At 40.0% G+C, this 13,559-nt stretch overlaps 1 protein-coding gene and 1 non-coding gene across 3 annotated transcripts; both read right to left on the bottom strand.

Annotated features, from left to right (window-relative positions):
• Nucleotides 1-3,426: 3,426 nt before the first annotated feature.
• Nucleotides 3,427-12,865, bottom strand: LOC140310258 (cytotoxic granule associated RNA binding protein TIA1-like). 2 transcript variants are annotated; one of them, XM_072388517.1, is made up of 12 exons: nt 12,646-12,865; nt 11,796-11,892; nt 11,478-11,576; nt 10,570-10,624; nt 10,244-10,331; nt 8,890-8,965; nt 8,573-8,681; nt 8,391-8,486; nt 6,921-7,005; nt 6,450-6,588; nt 6,090-6,241; nt 3,427-4,781 (listed from the first exon to the last, which is right to left on the bottom strand). In XM_072388517.1, exons 1-12 carry the CDS (start codon nt 12,669-12,671, stop codon nt 4,643-4,645), a joined length of 1,161 nt encoding a protein of 386 aa, XP_072244618.1. In that variant the 5' UTR covers nt 12,672-12,865; the 3' UTR covers nt 3,427-4,642. The 2 variants fall into 2 exon arrangements, with proteins under 2 accessions (XP_072244618.1, XP_072244617.1); XM_072388516.1 differs by having other exon boundaries at nt 6,090-6,244; nt 12,646-12,864.
• A 328-nt stretch (nt 12,866-13,193) lies between these two features.
• Nucleotides 13,194-13,264, bottom strand: trnag-ccc (transfer RNA glycine (anticodon CCC)). The gene has a single exon. It is a non-coding gene; the product is annotated as a tRNA-Gly (tRNA).
• Nucleotides 13,265-13,559: the final 295 nt, after the last annotated feature.

Here is a 13,559-nt window from a genome sequence, read left to right on the forward strand (position 1 = left end):
ATTTCCAAACTATTTGGAGTCCATCATTCTACAGAGAGAAAGATTATTCACAAGTGGAAAACATTCAAGACAGCTGTCAATCTTCCCAGGAGTGGACGTCCCAGCAAGTTCACCCCAAGGTCAAATACTCAAGAGCTACATCTCAGACTCTACAGGCCTCAGTTAGCATGTTAAAGGTGAAAGTTCGTGACAGCACAATTAGAAAAAGACTGAACAAGTATGGATTGTTTGGAAGGGTTGCAGGAGAAAGCCTCTTCTCTCTAAAAAGAACATGGCATCACAGCTTAGATTTGTAAAGGTGCATCTGAACAAACCACAAGACTTCTGGAACAATGTCCTTTGGACAGACCGGACCAAAGTGGAGATGTTTGGTTGTAATGTACAGCAGCACGTTTGGAGGAAACCAAACACAGCATATCAGCACAAACACCTCATACCAGCTGTCAAGCACGGTGGTGGAGGGCTGATGATTTGGGCTTGTTCTGCAGCCACAGGACCTGGGCACCTTGCAGTCATTGAGTCCACCATGAACTCCTCTGTATAACAAAGTATTTTAGAGTCAAATGTGAGGCCATCTGTCCCACAGCTGAAGCTTGACTGAAACTGGCTCATCAACAGGATGATCCCAAACACAGCAGCAAATCTACAACAGAATGTCTGAAAAAGAAAAGAATCAAGGTGTTGCAGTGTTCCAGTCAAGGTCCAGACCTCAACCTGACTGAAATGCTGTGGTGGGACCTTAAGAGAGCTGTGCATAAATCAATGCTGCAAACATCAATGAACTGAAGCAACGCTGGAAAGAAGAGTGGACCAAAATTCCTCCACAACCGTGTGAGAGACTGACATTAACATAATTTGACATCATTTTAAGACCCTGCCTTTTTCAATAATCATATTAATACATTTGGAGAAAAGACCGATATCCTTTTTTTTCCATTTTTGTTCCAGCTCTGAAAGTAAACAGAAAATGGTAATGAGAAAGCAAGTATTACTCATTTGATAGATTTCAGCAGTAATCTCAATAAGGCATCTCCTGACATCTCTCTCTTTCTCCATTTCTACCAAACCCTTCTGTCCGTTAAAGCCCAGTCGGGTCCTGGCCGAGCAGCTGGGTAGGGACAACCCATTTATCAGCCTGTCAGCTCTTGCCGCCTGTTTGTTTATTGTATTGTTGACGTTGTTTATTTGTTTTTTGACAACTAAACCTAAGATTAATTTACACTGAGGGGAGCTGGCACTTTGCCCTGACATAAAACAAAAATACTCATCACAGAAAGTTTTACTGTTAACTGAAAGACTTTCAAAGAAGAGACCAGTTCAGAGACCCAAAAAGAGGTACATTTTGCCTTGTGTTTGCCTTGAAAACTCAGTTTTCACATGCTGACAGAATGATTGATGCTTTGAGTAATAGCTTGATGAATTACAGCAAAGCCGCTTAGTTTCTCCACAACATGTAGGAAGTATGGACTGAGAGCGCCATCTGGTGCACAACCCCGCATCTACAGAATTGGTTTGCTCTGTGTATCCTGCAGGATTTCAGGAAATATTCAAACATCCACCTATATTCTGTACCGGTTACCGGTCATGTGTAAAATATATCATGCTGTTTCATGTACTGCTGAAATCAAAAGGATCATAAATCAGAGCCGTCTGCAGGTCTGGATTATACAGGAGGCTCCTTTTTTGCACAGTTGTGGTAGCATACACGTTAAATCATCAATCAAAAAGGTCAAGAAACACAGCGCAAAGGATGAGTGATGACTCTGTGCTCATTCAGTAGAAACTTGTATTGCATTAGCAGCACAAAAGTCAAGATCTTCTCCATATTTCTGCTTTGATAAAGAACTGGAAGTTTGCATTTTTAACTTTACTTTGGTTTTAAACTGCAACCAGATTTCTGTGCAAACCAGTGTACCTTTTCTGAATACAATAAAGGAGTGGAGATTTGACCATTTTTACCACAATTTACCTGGAAAACACAACTGAGACTGGGTAAATTCTGGAGATGAGTGAATTAAAAACATCTTAAGTAGGTTCTCAATAAGTTTTGACACTGTCAGATATAAAAGAATATTAACGTTCTGATAACAAAACCACAGATTATAGAGTTGTGAGTTTTACTATTTTAAACTAGTGCTAAAGGTACAGAGAGAACTTTGGGAACATATAAAACCATAGGAGAGAGCAGAATGTGTAGTTGTAGGTGGGTGTGCACCAGGTGATCGTTATGGGTTAATAAAAGCCAGCTCTTTAAAGATTACTATGACACAGTACTGTAGAGAGGAGATTACAACAAGCTTAAAAGGCCCAGGTGACATGGGAATACTGCCATGGTAAATGACGGTACGTTGGGTAAATCATGTAAATAAAGAAGAGTGACTGAATCAAACCACTAAGTTAAATTTTGTTTCAGGAATAAAAATTCAACAATTAGCTCAAACAATTAAGATGAGTGCTGTTGTTTGGTAGCTATGTCTTTGAAAATGTAAGTAGCATAACTAATAGCATCAAAACAAGTGGTATGTCAACAAATTGGGTTTTTGCTTTCTGTGGTGGAAACGCAATTATGATTTATTTCAAACAAAAGTTTCAAAAAACTCTTTAATTCAAGACGAAAAAACCTTAAATTGCAGGTCTATAATGAAGCAACTCAAGATGAGCACTTTCCCTGTGTTTAAAATGCAATTAAGTGCACTGATTTTTTTTATATTTGTGTCATACATGCTGGCTCAGCTGTGGCCATCCTTAATATTATTAGCAACACTTTTTAAGGCGTTTTTAATTCATGATACAACCCTGAACTTTGAGGCAACTTTTACTATTTAATCACACAATGTGCACTACAGTGTACATGCTGTATTTTTGCTGTCAGACAGATGAGTCTGAGTCTTACGCGACTCTAAAATACCACATTTACGTATTGTGCTGTCATGAACTTTAACCTTTAACATGCTAACTGAGGCCTGTAGAGTCTGAGATGTAGCTCTTGAGTATTTGACCTTGGGGTGAACTTGCTGGGACGTCCACTCCTGGGAAGATTGACAGCTGTCTTGAATGTTTTCCACTTGTGAATAATCTTTCTCTCTGTAGAATGATAGACTCCAGACAGTTTGGACATGGCCGTATAACCCTTCTCAGATTGATAGGCAGAAACAGTTGCTTCTCTGAGATCACTGCTGATGTCTTTCCTCCTCAGCTTTGTTTAAAAAAATTTATTAGAAAAAGCCTGTCTTAAGAAATAAATGTTTATAAATGAACTTGTTGCTTGAACAATATAAACACATTTTTAAACTATTCCACACTTCAGAGTTTAAGGGTGACAAACTAACAAATAAATCAAGATACGATCAGTTTTCAAACTCATTTTTAGATTTAAAGCTCATAGTTTACAATTTTAAAAAAAGAAAAGAAGCCAACACAGCATGGTATATGTGCATTAGCATTTTAATTGGACAAAGCAAGAAAACATTGATTACAGTAGCAGAGTCATCAGTTCTCAGGGCTAACACCTTTCTAAACAAAAGGGGTTGAAAATGTCAGTAGGCACTGCCTAATTAAAAAGAGGATCTTGTCAGCTAAAAGAAACCAGCTCTGTAAGGCAACAGTTACAATGTAGGCCTCCGCATTTCTCTGGCAAAAAGAGCAAGTGTAAAGGTTGAACCCACTCAGATTTTGTTATAAAATACTGGCGTTTCAATAGATATTTAAAAAAAACATCAATTTCAAACATACACGTTCACCCTTTAACATCTAAACGGTGTTAAATTTAAGTATGCACTGCATGGCAATGCCGTTTTATCCCTGCAAGGAAGAATTCTGTGCCAGTGTCACATTTGATAGTGCCACTCTGCTACTACAATGTTGGAGTCAGCTGTCAAATTATCAAAACAAAAACTGAAAGCAAGCACCCACAGTAAACAGTAGCATTTTACTTACATCGTTTCAAATGAATGAATGGATGGTTATTTACATGTGGCAAAAAGATTTGAGGCTGTCAGAAAGATATGAAGGAGAAATGGAATGCAAAAAGGAAACACTCTTGGTAGTCAAGTTTGTCTAGTAAGTACAAGAGAGGAAAAAAACTGTGCAATATTTATCTGCCCTTACAGAGAAAAAGCAGTGGCAACGATCCCTGCAATTGATCTTAATCCAAGAGAAAATTAGAAAAATATTTAACAGATTTTCCATTCCTCAAATAATAAGTTGAGTTCACAACGGTTTCTCTAAAGAAAAAGAAAACGAAACCCCCTCTCGGTGGCTGTCAGAGAGGAAATATGTGAAAATGGAAGCAAACTGTAAAACCCAGAGACAAAAAAAAAAAAATCCAAAAGTTTCTCCTTTACAGTTTTATACTCATTTACAGTTAACTTAAAAATGGTAAGAGCCCTGGTTCATGGCCAGTCTTGCCAACCACAAAGGTGTGTCGATACCCGTGTGGGTCAAATCACTGCTCCCTGGCTCCCGTTACCTCAACTCCCCATGAAATTCCATTTACATTTCACAGATGTCAACCTTCTCATTAGGTTCCACATCTTGTAAAAAGTCTTAGTCCTGCCACAAATGGAGGCGGTGTTAAACAGCCCAGTGGGGCACCGCGCAGCCAATAAGAGACTGTTGACAAATCTCCCACCCTGCCCACTTATCAGTGTGTGGGGTATCCTGCGGCTCCCATACCCGGCTGGTTGGCTAGCATACTCCCATTCAATCCCTGTGTAGGCTCCATAACCCCACCGTTACTGATGGCGCCCATGCCAGTCCACCCAGCACTGGCCGGTAAGTGACTGCAAAAGATGAGGTAAAGAGAGGGAGAGAGACAGAAAGACAAAATGCCAGCAGGTTAGAATAGAAAGGGAGCCAAAAAGATGCTTTGTATTAGAGTTACAAGAATATGGACAGGCAGGAGCGAGAACAAGAAGGCAAACAGTCATCTCAGGTTGTGAGGATGAGGAAGGTTGGGTTAAAAAATAAAGCAAAAAAAAAAGTGAAAACAGAAAGTTGAGGGTTCTATGAAGTGACCAAAGGAGGTGTCATTTGGTTATAAATGGGTGCACAAGCAGACAAAAGGCATACAGGCTAAGCACAGCGAGCTAAATATTACTTCCTATCCCCCTCATTAACATTGAGCAGCTGTAACCAGGATAGACAGACAAGCCAAACAGTATATGTAGACATCTTCATTTCTTAGACCACCACTCCACAGTGGGGAAATTAAAGGATGCATTTTAAAGCTTTTATCATTCAGGAAATAAGGACTAAATTCCAGGTTTTAGCGTGAAGATTCGACAGCTTATTGAGGATAAAGTTTGAACTCAAAAACAGACCATCGTCCTGTACTGTGAATTAAATAAAATCAACCACTGCCTTCAGTTAACTCACACCTTTGTGTGGAAACTATTTGTACAATTGTTCACCAGTGATGTTAGACCGCCAGCAACATGAGGCTTTTCCTTTATTACTCATGAGTGCACACATCTCTGCACACTGGCCATCTTAAAAACTAAATCTGAGCCATGAAGTGATACTTAACAGATCTTACTGACATATATGCAAATAAAATTACAAAGTAAATCAAAAGAAGAATGTAAAAATGCAATGACATGAACAAACAAAACAACAGAACAGCCTTAAAGCACACAGTCCTGACTCACAGTGAGCAATGTTACACTACAGGAAATCATTGTTCATCATCAAGTTATCCCTGGGTGTGGACAGAAAGAGGAAACTACACCGAATATTATTCATTTGATCAGTCAATCATGTTTTTTTTTAGTTTAAAGAAGTTTGCGTCGGGGCTGTGATTCAACAAACAAGAACATTTTGTAACAAACTCCTTCAGCTGTTAGGATGTGCTGAAAATCGATTAACAACAAAATTTCAGTTCAAATCGCTGTGTGTATGTTTGTTTCTTCCTCAGACGAGGCAAGGAGCGGAGGAAGGAGGTCGGGCTGGGGGAGGGTGTGAGGCTATAGCTCCATCTCATGGCCAGAACTGGCTCTTGCTGCCCCGGTCTTGAAGGAGGGGACTCTGGTGGTGCAGGAGTAGGAGGTGGTGGTGGTGAAGGGGAGCCCTGTGCACAGTGCGCTACTTACTTGAAGCCCTGCTGGTTCCAAGCCTGGCTGTAGACACCATAGGTGGGGACCTGCCACCCATTTGGGACATACTGGCTGATCTGGGGCCCGTTGCCGTACCACTGGCCCCACTGGCCGTAGGGCTGAGCCGCAGCAAAGCCGATCTTGTTCTGCTGCTAAGTTTTTTAAAGAAAAAGTACGGCTTAAATCTCACGCAAACCCGCAACATTGATTTGGAATTGTGTTATATAAACAAGAGTGCGAACTAACAACACAAAACCACACAGGAAAATCATGAATACATTTGGTTGTCGTTTCCTGCTGGGAACTTGGAAGACAATTACCACTGTCAATGCTTTTATCTTTATCAAGTAGCCTTACCTGGGGCAAGGACATCTGCTGCATGGAGTTCATCATGTCCGGGGTCTCTTTACCCCAGTAGCATTTCACTATGTGGCCCTCTATTGAAGAGCCATTCACAGAGACAATGGCATGGGCTGCTGACTCATGGGAGTTAAACCTGGACACAAACGGAGATGGAATGAGACTAAGGAAACACCTGAGATCTGTTAGCAAACCGCGACAAGTGGAATTATGGCTATTAGGAAAGCTGAACATTTTCCCAAGAAAAACTTAAGTACTGCATCATACAGAAGAAAGACCAAAACAGGTACAACAAGGAACTGCAGCAGTGAGCAGAAAAACCAGTTTGTGGACATGACTCATGCAACAACCAAGAGTATGAAGACAACTTTCAACCCAGGTGCAACGAGTCATCTAAAGACATTTAGATGAGTCTTGTGCAGGCGCAACACTGACCTTGCCTTTAAGAAAACAGAAACTTCCACATACCTCACAAATGAATAGCCTTTGTCGGGAAAAACTCTGACTTCCATGATTTGTCCAAATGGGGAAAAGGTCTGTCTCATCAGTTGCTCTGCAGAGAGGATAAAGGACACAGTGTCTGGCATGAGAAAACCCCGCTGGGTAAGAAACAGTCCTGGGTACAGGTCTCTTGGTGGTTAATATTAAACACATTAAAATTAACAGGCCCAACATGATTTTGTTGCCAACCTTACAGCTTTCAAATGACCTCACAGGGCAGTTTAACCTCAACTAAAACAATGACTAAGGCCGACTTCACAGTAAAGTGTGTGTTGCACAAGGCTCATTATTTTCATTTCAGCTCTTGCGTTAACACATTAGAGCTGCAAGACATGCATGCTGGGCGTATCCTATCTGGAGTTGGAATAAGGCGGTGACAGACTGCAAGCATAGAAGGGTTTGAACATCTCTTTAGAGGTGAAGTTAACAGCTGAGCACGACAGAGAAAAACGTCAATTTGAAAGTCAAAACTCTTGGTTAATATAACGTGTTCATGATCTGTGCAACAAAAGAGATGTGAGTGACTTATTATGTAAATTATCTGTCAGAGTTTAAACAAGGAAGTGTGTTGGTGTGTGCTACTGCAGACAGTTTTATGCCCACAGATGATGGTTCTCTCTGGCCAATCAGCAGTGTTTCAACTTTGCTCGCTTGGAAACTCAACTGATTTAGTACCAAAAATAAGTAGCAGTATCAGTTATGTGCAGGGTCTCCCATAGATTTGCAGCTCTCTTGCTTTCCCCTTACAGTGTGCAGCCTACAGCCAATACAGGCACTTTTCCCTGTTGTCCATTTTCCATTCTTTGAAATTTGTTTTGTACGCAGCTGTAATGATCAGAGCAGAACAACTGCTCATGCTGCGACTGGAATAAAGCATCTCTGTCAAAAGCACCAGAGCTTACACTTTTGGTATAATAAAAACTGTTACCAGATACAGATATTTTGGGACTTTCAGTCATGTGGGACAGACATCTGACTGTAGTTCTTAGTCATCAAAGCACTTGTTAAGCGAGGTCCCAGGCGTCAATCTGTTAAGGTTTTTATTAAACAATCCTGGATCAATATTCTTGGTCCCTTGGTTCAAAATATACTTTTTGGCAGGAAACAAAAAGCACTCCGTATTTGTATGGATTTATCAAACATTTTCACATGGTTTTGTTAGTTTGACAAGCTCACAGCCACGAGTTTAGGGCTACACACATTCTCTGATTGACCCTTATTTTTCTGCAAAGAGTTGCTGTAATGTTCCATGACCTATAAGATGAGTTGTCTAACTGCATTTGAAGCCAACTCAGATTTACTTCACAACACATAATGAATGTGAGAGGACAATTGATTAAATGTAAAGAGACTGAGAAGTATATCAAACTGAATTTTGGAGAAACACAGTTTAAACATAATAGCTAAAATAACAGTGACTCTTGTAGACTTATCTACCTGTGAGTCCTGTGCTGACTCCACCACAATACACGGTGCAGTTACTGGGGCTGGACTGACTCATCACCTCATCAAAGGATAGGTGCTTGGAGTTATCTGGCAGGAAAAACAGACAAATTCTACTGTTAAAGTGTCAATTCAATATGCTCGGCAAAGAAAATCTGCACATTGTGACAACCCACTTTCATAGGTGGTCTTTGGGGCAGGAGGCTTTCTTGTAGCCCAGTTGGTTCGAATCTGTCTGCCTCCTAACCACTGACCTCCCATGTGCTGAATGGCGTTCTCTGCATCCTGGGAAAAAAAGAAAGAAACTTGTTAACGCCATCAAGCTGGAGCCCAACAACATTGAGTCTAAAATGCAGCCTTTTAGAAGCAGCACACAAGCCAAAAAACACTTCATAAACCAACAGACTATGGAGCATGTTTCATTAAACAGGATTATATTTCTTTGAGGATCCAAGCCATTAACGGCAGCAAAAACTGGACGATGCTTACTCACCCATTTGTTGAAGAAAGACACAAAACCATAGCCTTTAGATTTGCCTGTAGCCATATCTTTCACAACACGAGCATCTCTGTGGACCAAAAACACCAACTTCAGCTCATCACAAACACAAAACAACTTGATGACTCTTTCATATGAAATGTACAGTGACAGCAGCTTAGGGTTTTACATTAAATTGGTGCTCCAACTGACATTTATTTACAATTATCAACATATCAGATGATTAGTTACTTTATTAATGTTTTTTTTTAGATAAACATAAGGTAAGAAAAATGACTGTTGCCTTTAGCCCAGGTTGATATGTTGAAAATGGACTATAGACACACACACACACACAAGGCCTTTATGCAGCCACTGTGACATTGCCTAATGGCTTAGGGACTGCTTTTATGAAGCTTTGAGTCCCAAATTTGGCTGTGGCCATCTTTGTAATTTTGCATATATCGAAGCAGCCATAGAGCTGGGGTATCTCACTGAAAAAGGTGTGGCACCAGAATACCTCTCAGATATCCTATATCTGTTTGATTACTAAATTATAGTCAGATGGAAATCAGGCACACCGATCAGAAAGAGCAGTTCATGATAATGACAACATAGTGACTTAAGGGAAGAATGTTCAAAATGGAAGGTCTGTTGGAGCCAGAGACATTTTACAACCCCTGCCAACCAGTGCGACTGCAAGTTGAGTGGCTCGTGGGGATGTATAAAAACAATAAAAATTCATCTTTCTGTAGCAGAAATTCATGGTTGAGTACCTCTAAAATTTAGAAGAACACTATTGTTTCTATAGCTGTGTAAGTTCCCGATACTTTTCTGACAGATTCAAACAGTGTCAATTCTGATATCACAACAATGTGGCTTACGAATAAAACTATGAGGCTGCACACGTTTAACACTGCTGTGTAACATCCAAAATGTTAGAGAGCAGCAGGCTACTATTCCTCATCTTGCTTGGGATAGGCTTGTCATTTTTCAGACTTTACACTCGTCTAGAACCAAATGTATCTAGCCTTGCCTAATGTTTTATTCGTGGTCACTGAGATGTATGTACCCCTGTGCGTGTATATTTTTCTCCCCTAAAAACGGCTCTGAACAAAGACCCACACAGACCACATAAATCCCATTAAAATAACTCATGTTATTCAGCTTTATTTGAAATTTTACATTTCCCAACTAGTCTTCTTTAATTGCACTTTGTGCTCACACCTTCTTTCATTGTTAATGAAATCTGCTGTCGTGTGGCTGCCATGTGGGTCGCATTGCTTCTAGGTATCAGAGCACAGTCTGTGCTTAATTGAATCATTTAAAAAAAAAAAAAAAGGTCAATAAATGTTAGCTTGAAACTTACGATATCCTGCCAAATGGACCAAAGGCTGCTTTGACATCTTCTGTGGTTATTTCTGGACTGAGGTCTCCCACAAAGACATGAAAGTGATCTGTAGATAGAAAAAATGTTTAGATCCATCATTTGTTATTAGACACAATCGGGTTCAAAGAATATTATTTCATGTCTTGAAAAATAGAAAAAACAAAAATCACACCATTAAAGCAAGTTTTTTTAAATAAACTTTTGCTGCGATGTATCGTCAGCCTTCCCATTTATTCAATATTTCCGAACTTCAGACTTTCTAGTGTGAGTGTACGCATCCCCAGTGACAAGGCACTTGAACTTACTACTCGTGTCTTTTTTCTGGCTGGTTGGCGTTGTGGCCCAGTTGACTTTAACCTCCTGCAGACACGGGCAGAGAAAGAACAGGGCAGGTGGGGTATGTTTACATCATTAAGTCAAGCCTCTACTGGAAAAGGTGAATAATCTAAAGGCAACTTTAAAATGTCCTTCTAAAAGTAAATAATCTTTAAAACTAACTTGTTGCTATGCATTTTAAAATAGGGAAAAAAGACCTTTGCAATTAACATCTTAACCTCTTAAATGTTTTAACAAACAAGTATAACTTGGATATGATACAAAGGGGGTATCAATGCAATATAGTTGCACTGTATTCAACGGCATAAGCCAATAACAAGAAAGATACAGTTGTCCTAAACAGAGTAGTTTCACAGATGAATGCCAAAACCATCCGAGTTCTTGTTTTATGTCCAAAAAGTGAGACACTTTCATATCCTTTTATACGGCTCTGTGGTCTTTTAATGTTTTAGATTAAAATGTTAATGGTGAGCTGCACTGTTCTAAATAACCTGGCTTTATAACCTTCTTCTCAGGCTATGTTTAGACCTCTTTGGAACTACAATTAGGTCCTCCATTTCTCTTCTCAAGCCTTACTTTGCTTAAAACATTCAAGCCACAAAAACACAGTCATACAATTGAAGCCTATGACACATGAATACATCTCCAGACCTTTCATTTTAAGAGGTCATAAAAGAAACAGCTTCACCAAAAAATAAAGTGATTTTGTCCCTGGATCCAGTAGCTTTTCCTAGCCATTGAGCATATCCTCTCTAAGTAATACAACCTCCATGTAAGCAGAACAGTAGTTTTCTGTTTGCTTATAGAAAGCACACAGCCTAAATTTCCAATCCAAAGCCCACCCATCCCCACTCACCCTGTAGATACGATAGCTTACCTTACCCATTATTTTCCTTCCATTCATGGCTGCCAATGAGGCAGCAGCATGCCTGTGGTCATAAAACTCCACAAAGCAGTATGGATCATTTCCAGCCGTCTGTCAATGGGAAAACAAGATTAATATCAAGACAACAGTTAAACCACTCCAAAATGACCAGAGCCACATACTGATGATTAATCTATACTAAGAAAATACATTCACATACTTTGACTTTTAGGAGTATTAAACCCAGCATCATAACCTTTCAATAAATTGCTAAACGTCAGTTCTTACAGTTTATATATCCATATACATACATGAAAGAACAACACTCACATCAACTATCATTTTACAGCTCTTGCAAGGTCCTATCTGCGTGAAGACCTGCAGAATGAGAGGCTCGGTGACATCCCTGGACAGATTCCCCACATACCTGCAAGCAAAAGGCGAGATAGGTGAATTGAGTCTTTGTGAAACAGGAAGTAGCGTGCAAACAAAGGCTAGTACGCCGGGCTAGCAAGAACCACAACAATTCATGATATGAACATAAAACTAACAACGACAGGTTACTTATCACAACTTGGGGATATTTTGTGTTATACAAAAAGAGCTAGAAGACAGTCCCCCGTTTACTAGAGGTGTCCCGAGCACTCACTCCGAGCGTTGACGTGGCTCATCTGCTAGCTAGCGTAAAATTTAGCTAGCCGGTTCAAACGGGCCTCTAGCTAAGTGCTGGTAGCAAACGACACATTACAAAATGAAGAAGACACATTTAAGGTCAAACGATGCTTGCCCGTTGTTAATAATAGACCACATCTAATATTAATATAGTTAAGATTTCAGTAAAATTAAATAAAGTAACGTGGTAGGGTCTGCATTTGTAGCTAGTGATAGCTGGCACAAGCTAGCTACTCAGTTTCATTTTCAAGCGAGTTACGGTTCAGTCTATTTATACAGCTAAAGCAAACAAATTGCATGTTCACGTCGAAAGTTTTAGTTGTTATGACACTCGGAGATGTTATAATCGTCTACATCAAATTGTGATTAAAATTAAGAGGCCTCTTAAGTCTACACGAAAAGGGTTTATAGCGTTTAATTGAAACAACAACGTGGAAACGTAACGGACGCGCAGAAACTAGACGAAGCCAACGCATTCCTGGACATAGACAGGCCCAACGTTACTCACAAGGTTCTGGGTTGATCGTCCTCCATCGTCAAGATTTAGTGGTCACGTCCAGACAGGTCTTTAGTCCAATGACATACAAATGGTTTGTACTGAACTTGAGCGACCGTGAACGTAGACTATATCTACTATTCAGTATTAAGTCCGTGGCAGATTCTGTTCTCACTCACACCACGGACAGCCTGAGTCTGATGCAAACAATAGGAAGTTGAAGATGGCGGAGAAGCGGCGTCAGCAGCGTCAACCTGGGTGCGTGTTAAAATATAGCAAAAATATAGCGCTCCTTCTCTCACTCAAATATGTGCTTCCACATCTGCTTGGCAAAAGCTTCACACATAAAACGTTACAACGCTTTAAAAACACATTTTACATTACAGTATGTGCTCTTTGCTAAACTGAATAAAATGGAAACTCTACTGGACAGGTGTTCACATAGTTTTTAAAACCAAATTAGCAGTTTGAGGATTATATTTTGTATTTGCTCAGTTTATTATTTGAAGATTATTACAGAAAGAACTAAACAATTTCACCGATCACGATTATAAAAGGCGTGCGCCGCCCGGGAATCGAACCCGGGTCGCAAGAATGGGAATCTTGCATGATACCACTACACCAGCGGCGCAGTTACAATATCCGTGGATCCAGGGATAGCAGATTTCAGTGACACGAAAGAAGGTAGTGAACCACAAGTAAGCAAACGAACTTAAATAAGGAATAAGACAGTTACATCATGAGAAAAGGCGTGGAGGTAGTTGAGGAGTTCCTGAGAGTTTACCTGGAAAAACAGTCTCTACATAACATAGTGTTGAAACAATGGAGTGTGTCAAAGTCAGACGCTTCTGTAGCTCCGCTGTAACACAAAACGATAGTTATTTCTGCCACCAGCTATAACCACGCAAGATAGCTTATAATTCTTG

This window comes from Leuresthes tenuis, unplaced genomic scaffold (assembly GCF_036924035.1).
Source record: "Leuresthes tenuis unplaced genomic scaffold, fLeuTen1.0.hap1 SCAF_6, whole genome shotgun sequence".
NCBI lineage: Eukaryota > Metazoa > Chordata > Actinopteri > Atheriniformes > Atherinopsidae > Leuresthes > Leuresthes tenuis.

Coding starts and splice junctions, on each gene's coding strand:
- LOC140310258 (XM_072388516.1), bottom strand. CDS start 12,671: ATGGAGGACGATCAACCCAGAACCTT. Junction 10,332..10,569: donor CCAGAAAAAAGACACGAGTA/GTAAGTTCAAGT, acceptor TTCTATCTACAG/ATCACTTTCATGTCTTTGTG. Junction 6,245..6,449: donor AGCAGATGTCCTTGCCCCAG/GTAAGGCTACTT, acceptor TAAAAAACTTAG/CAGCAGAACAAGATCGGCTT.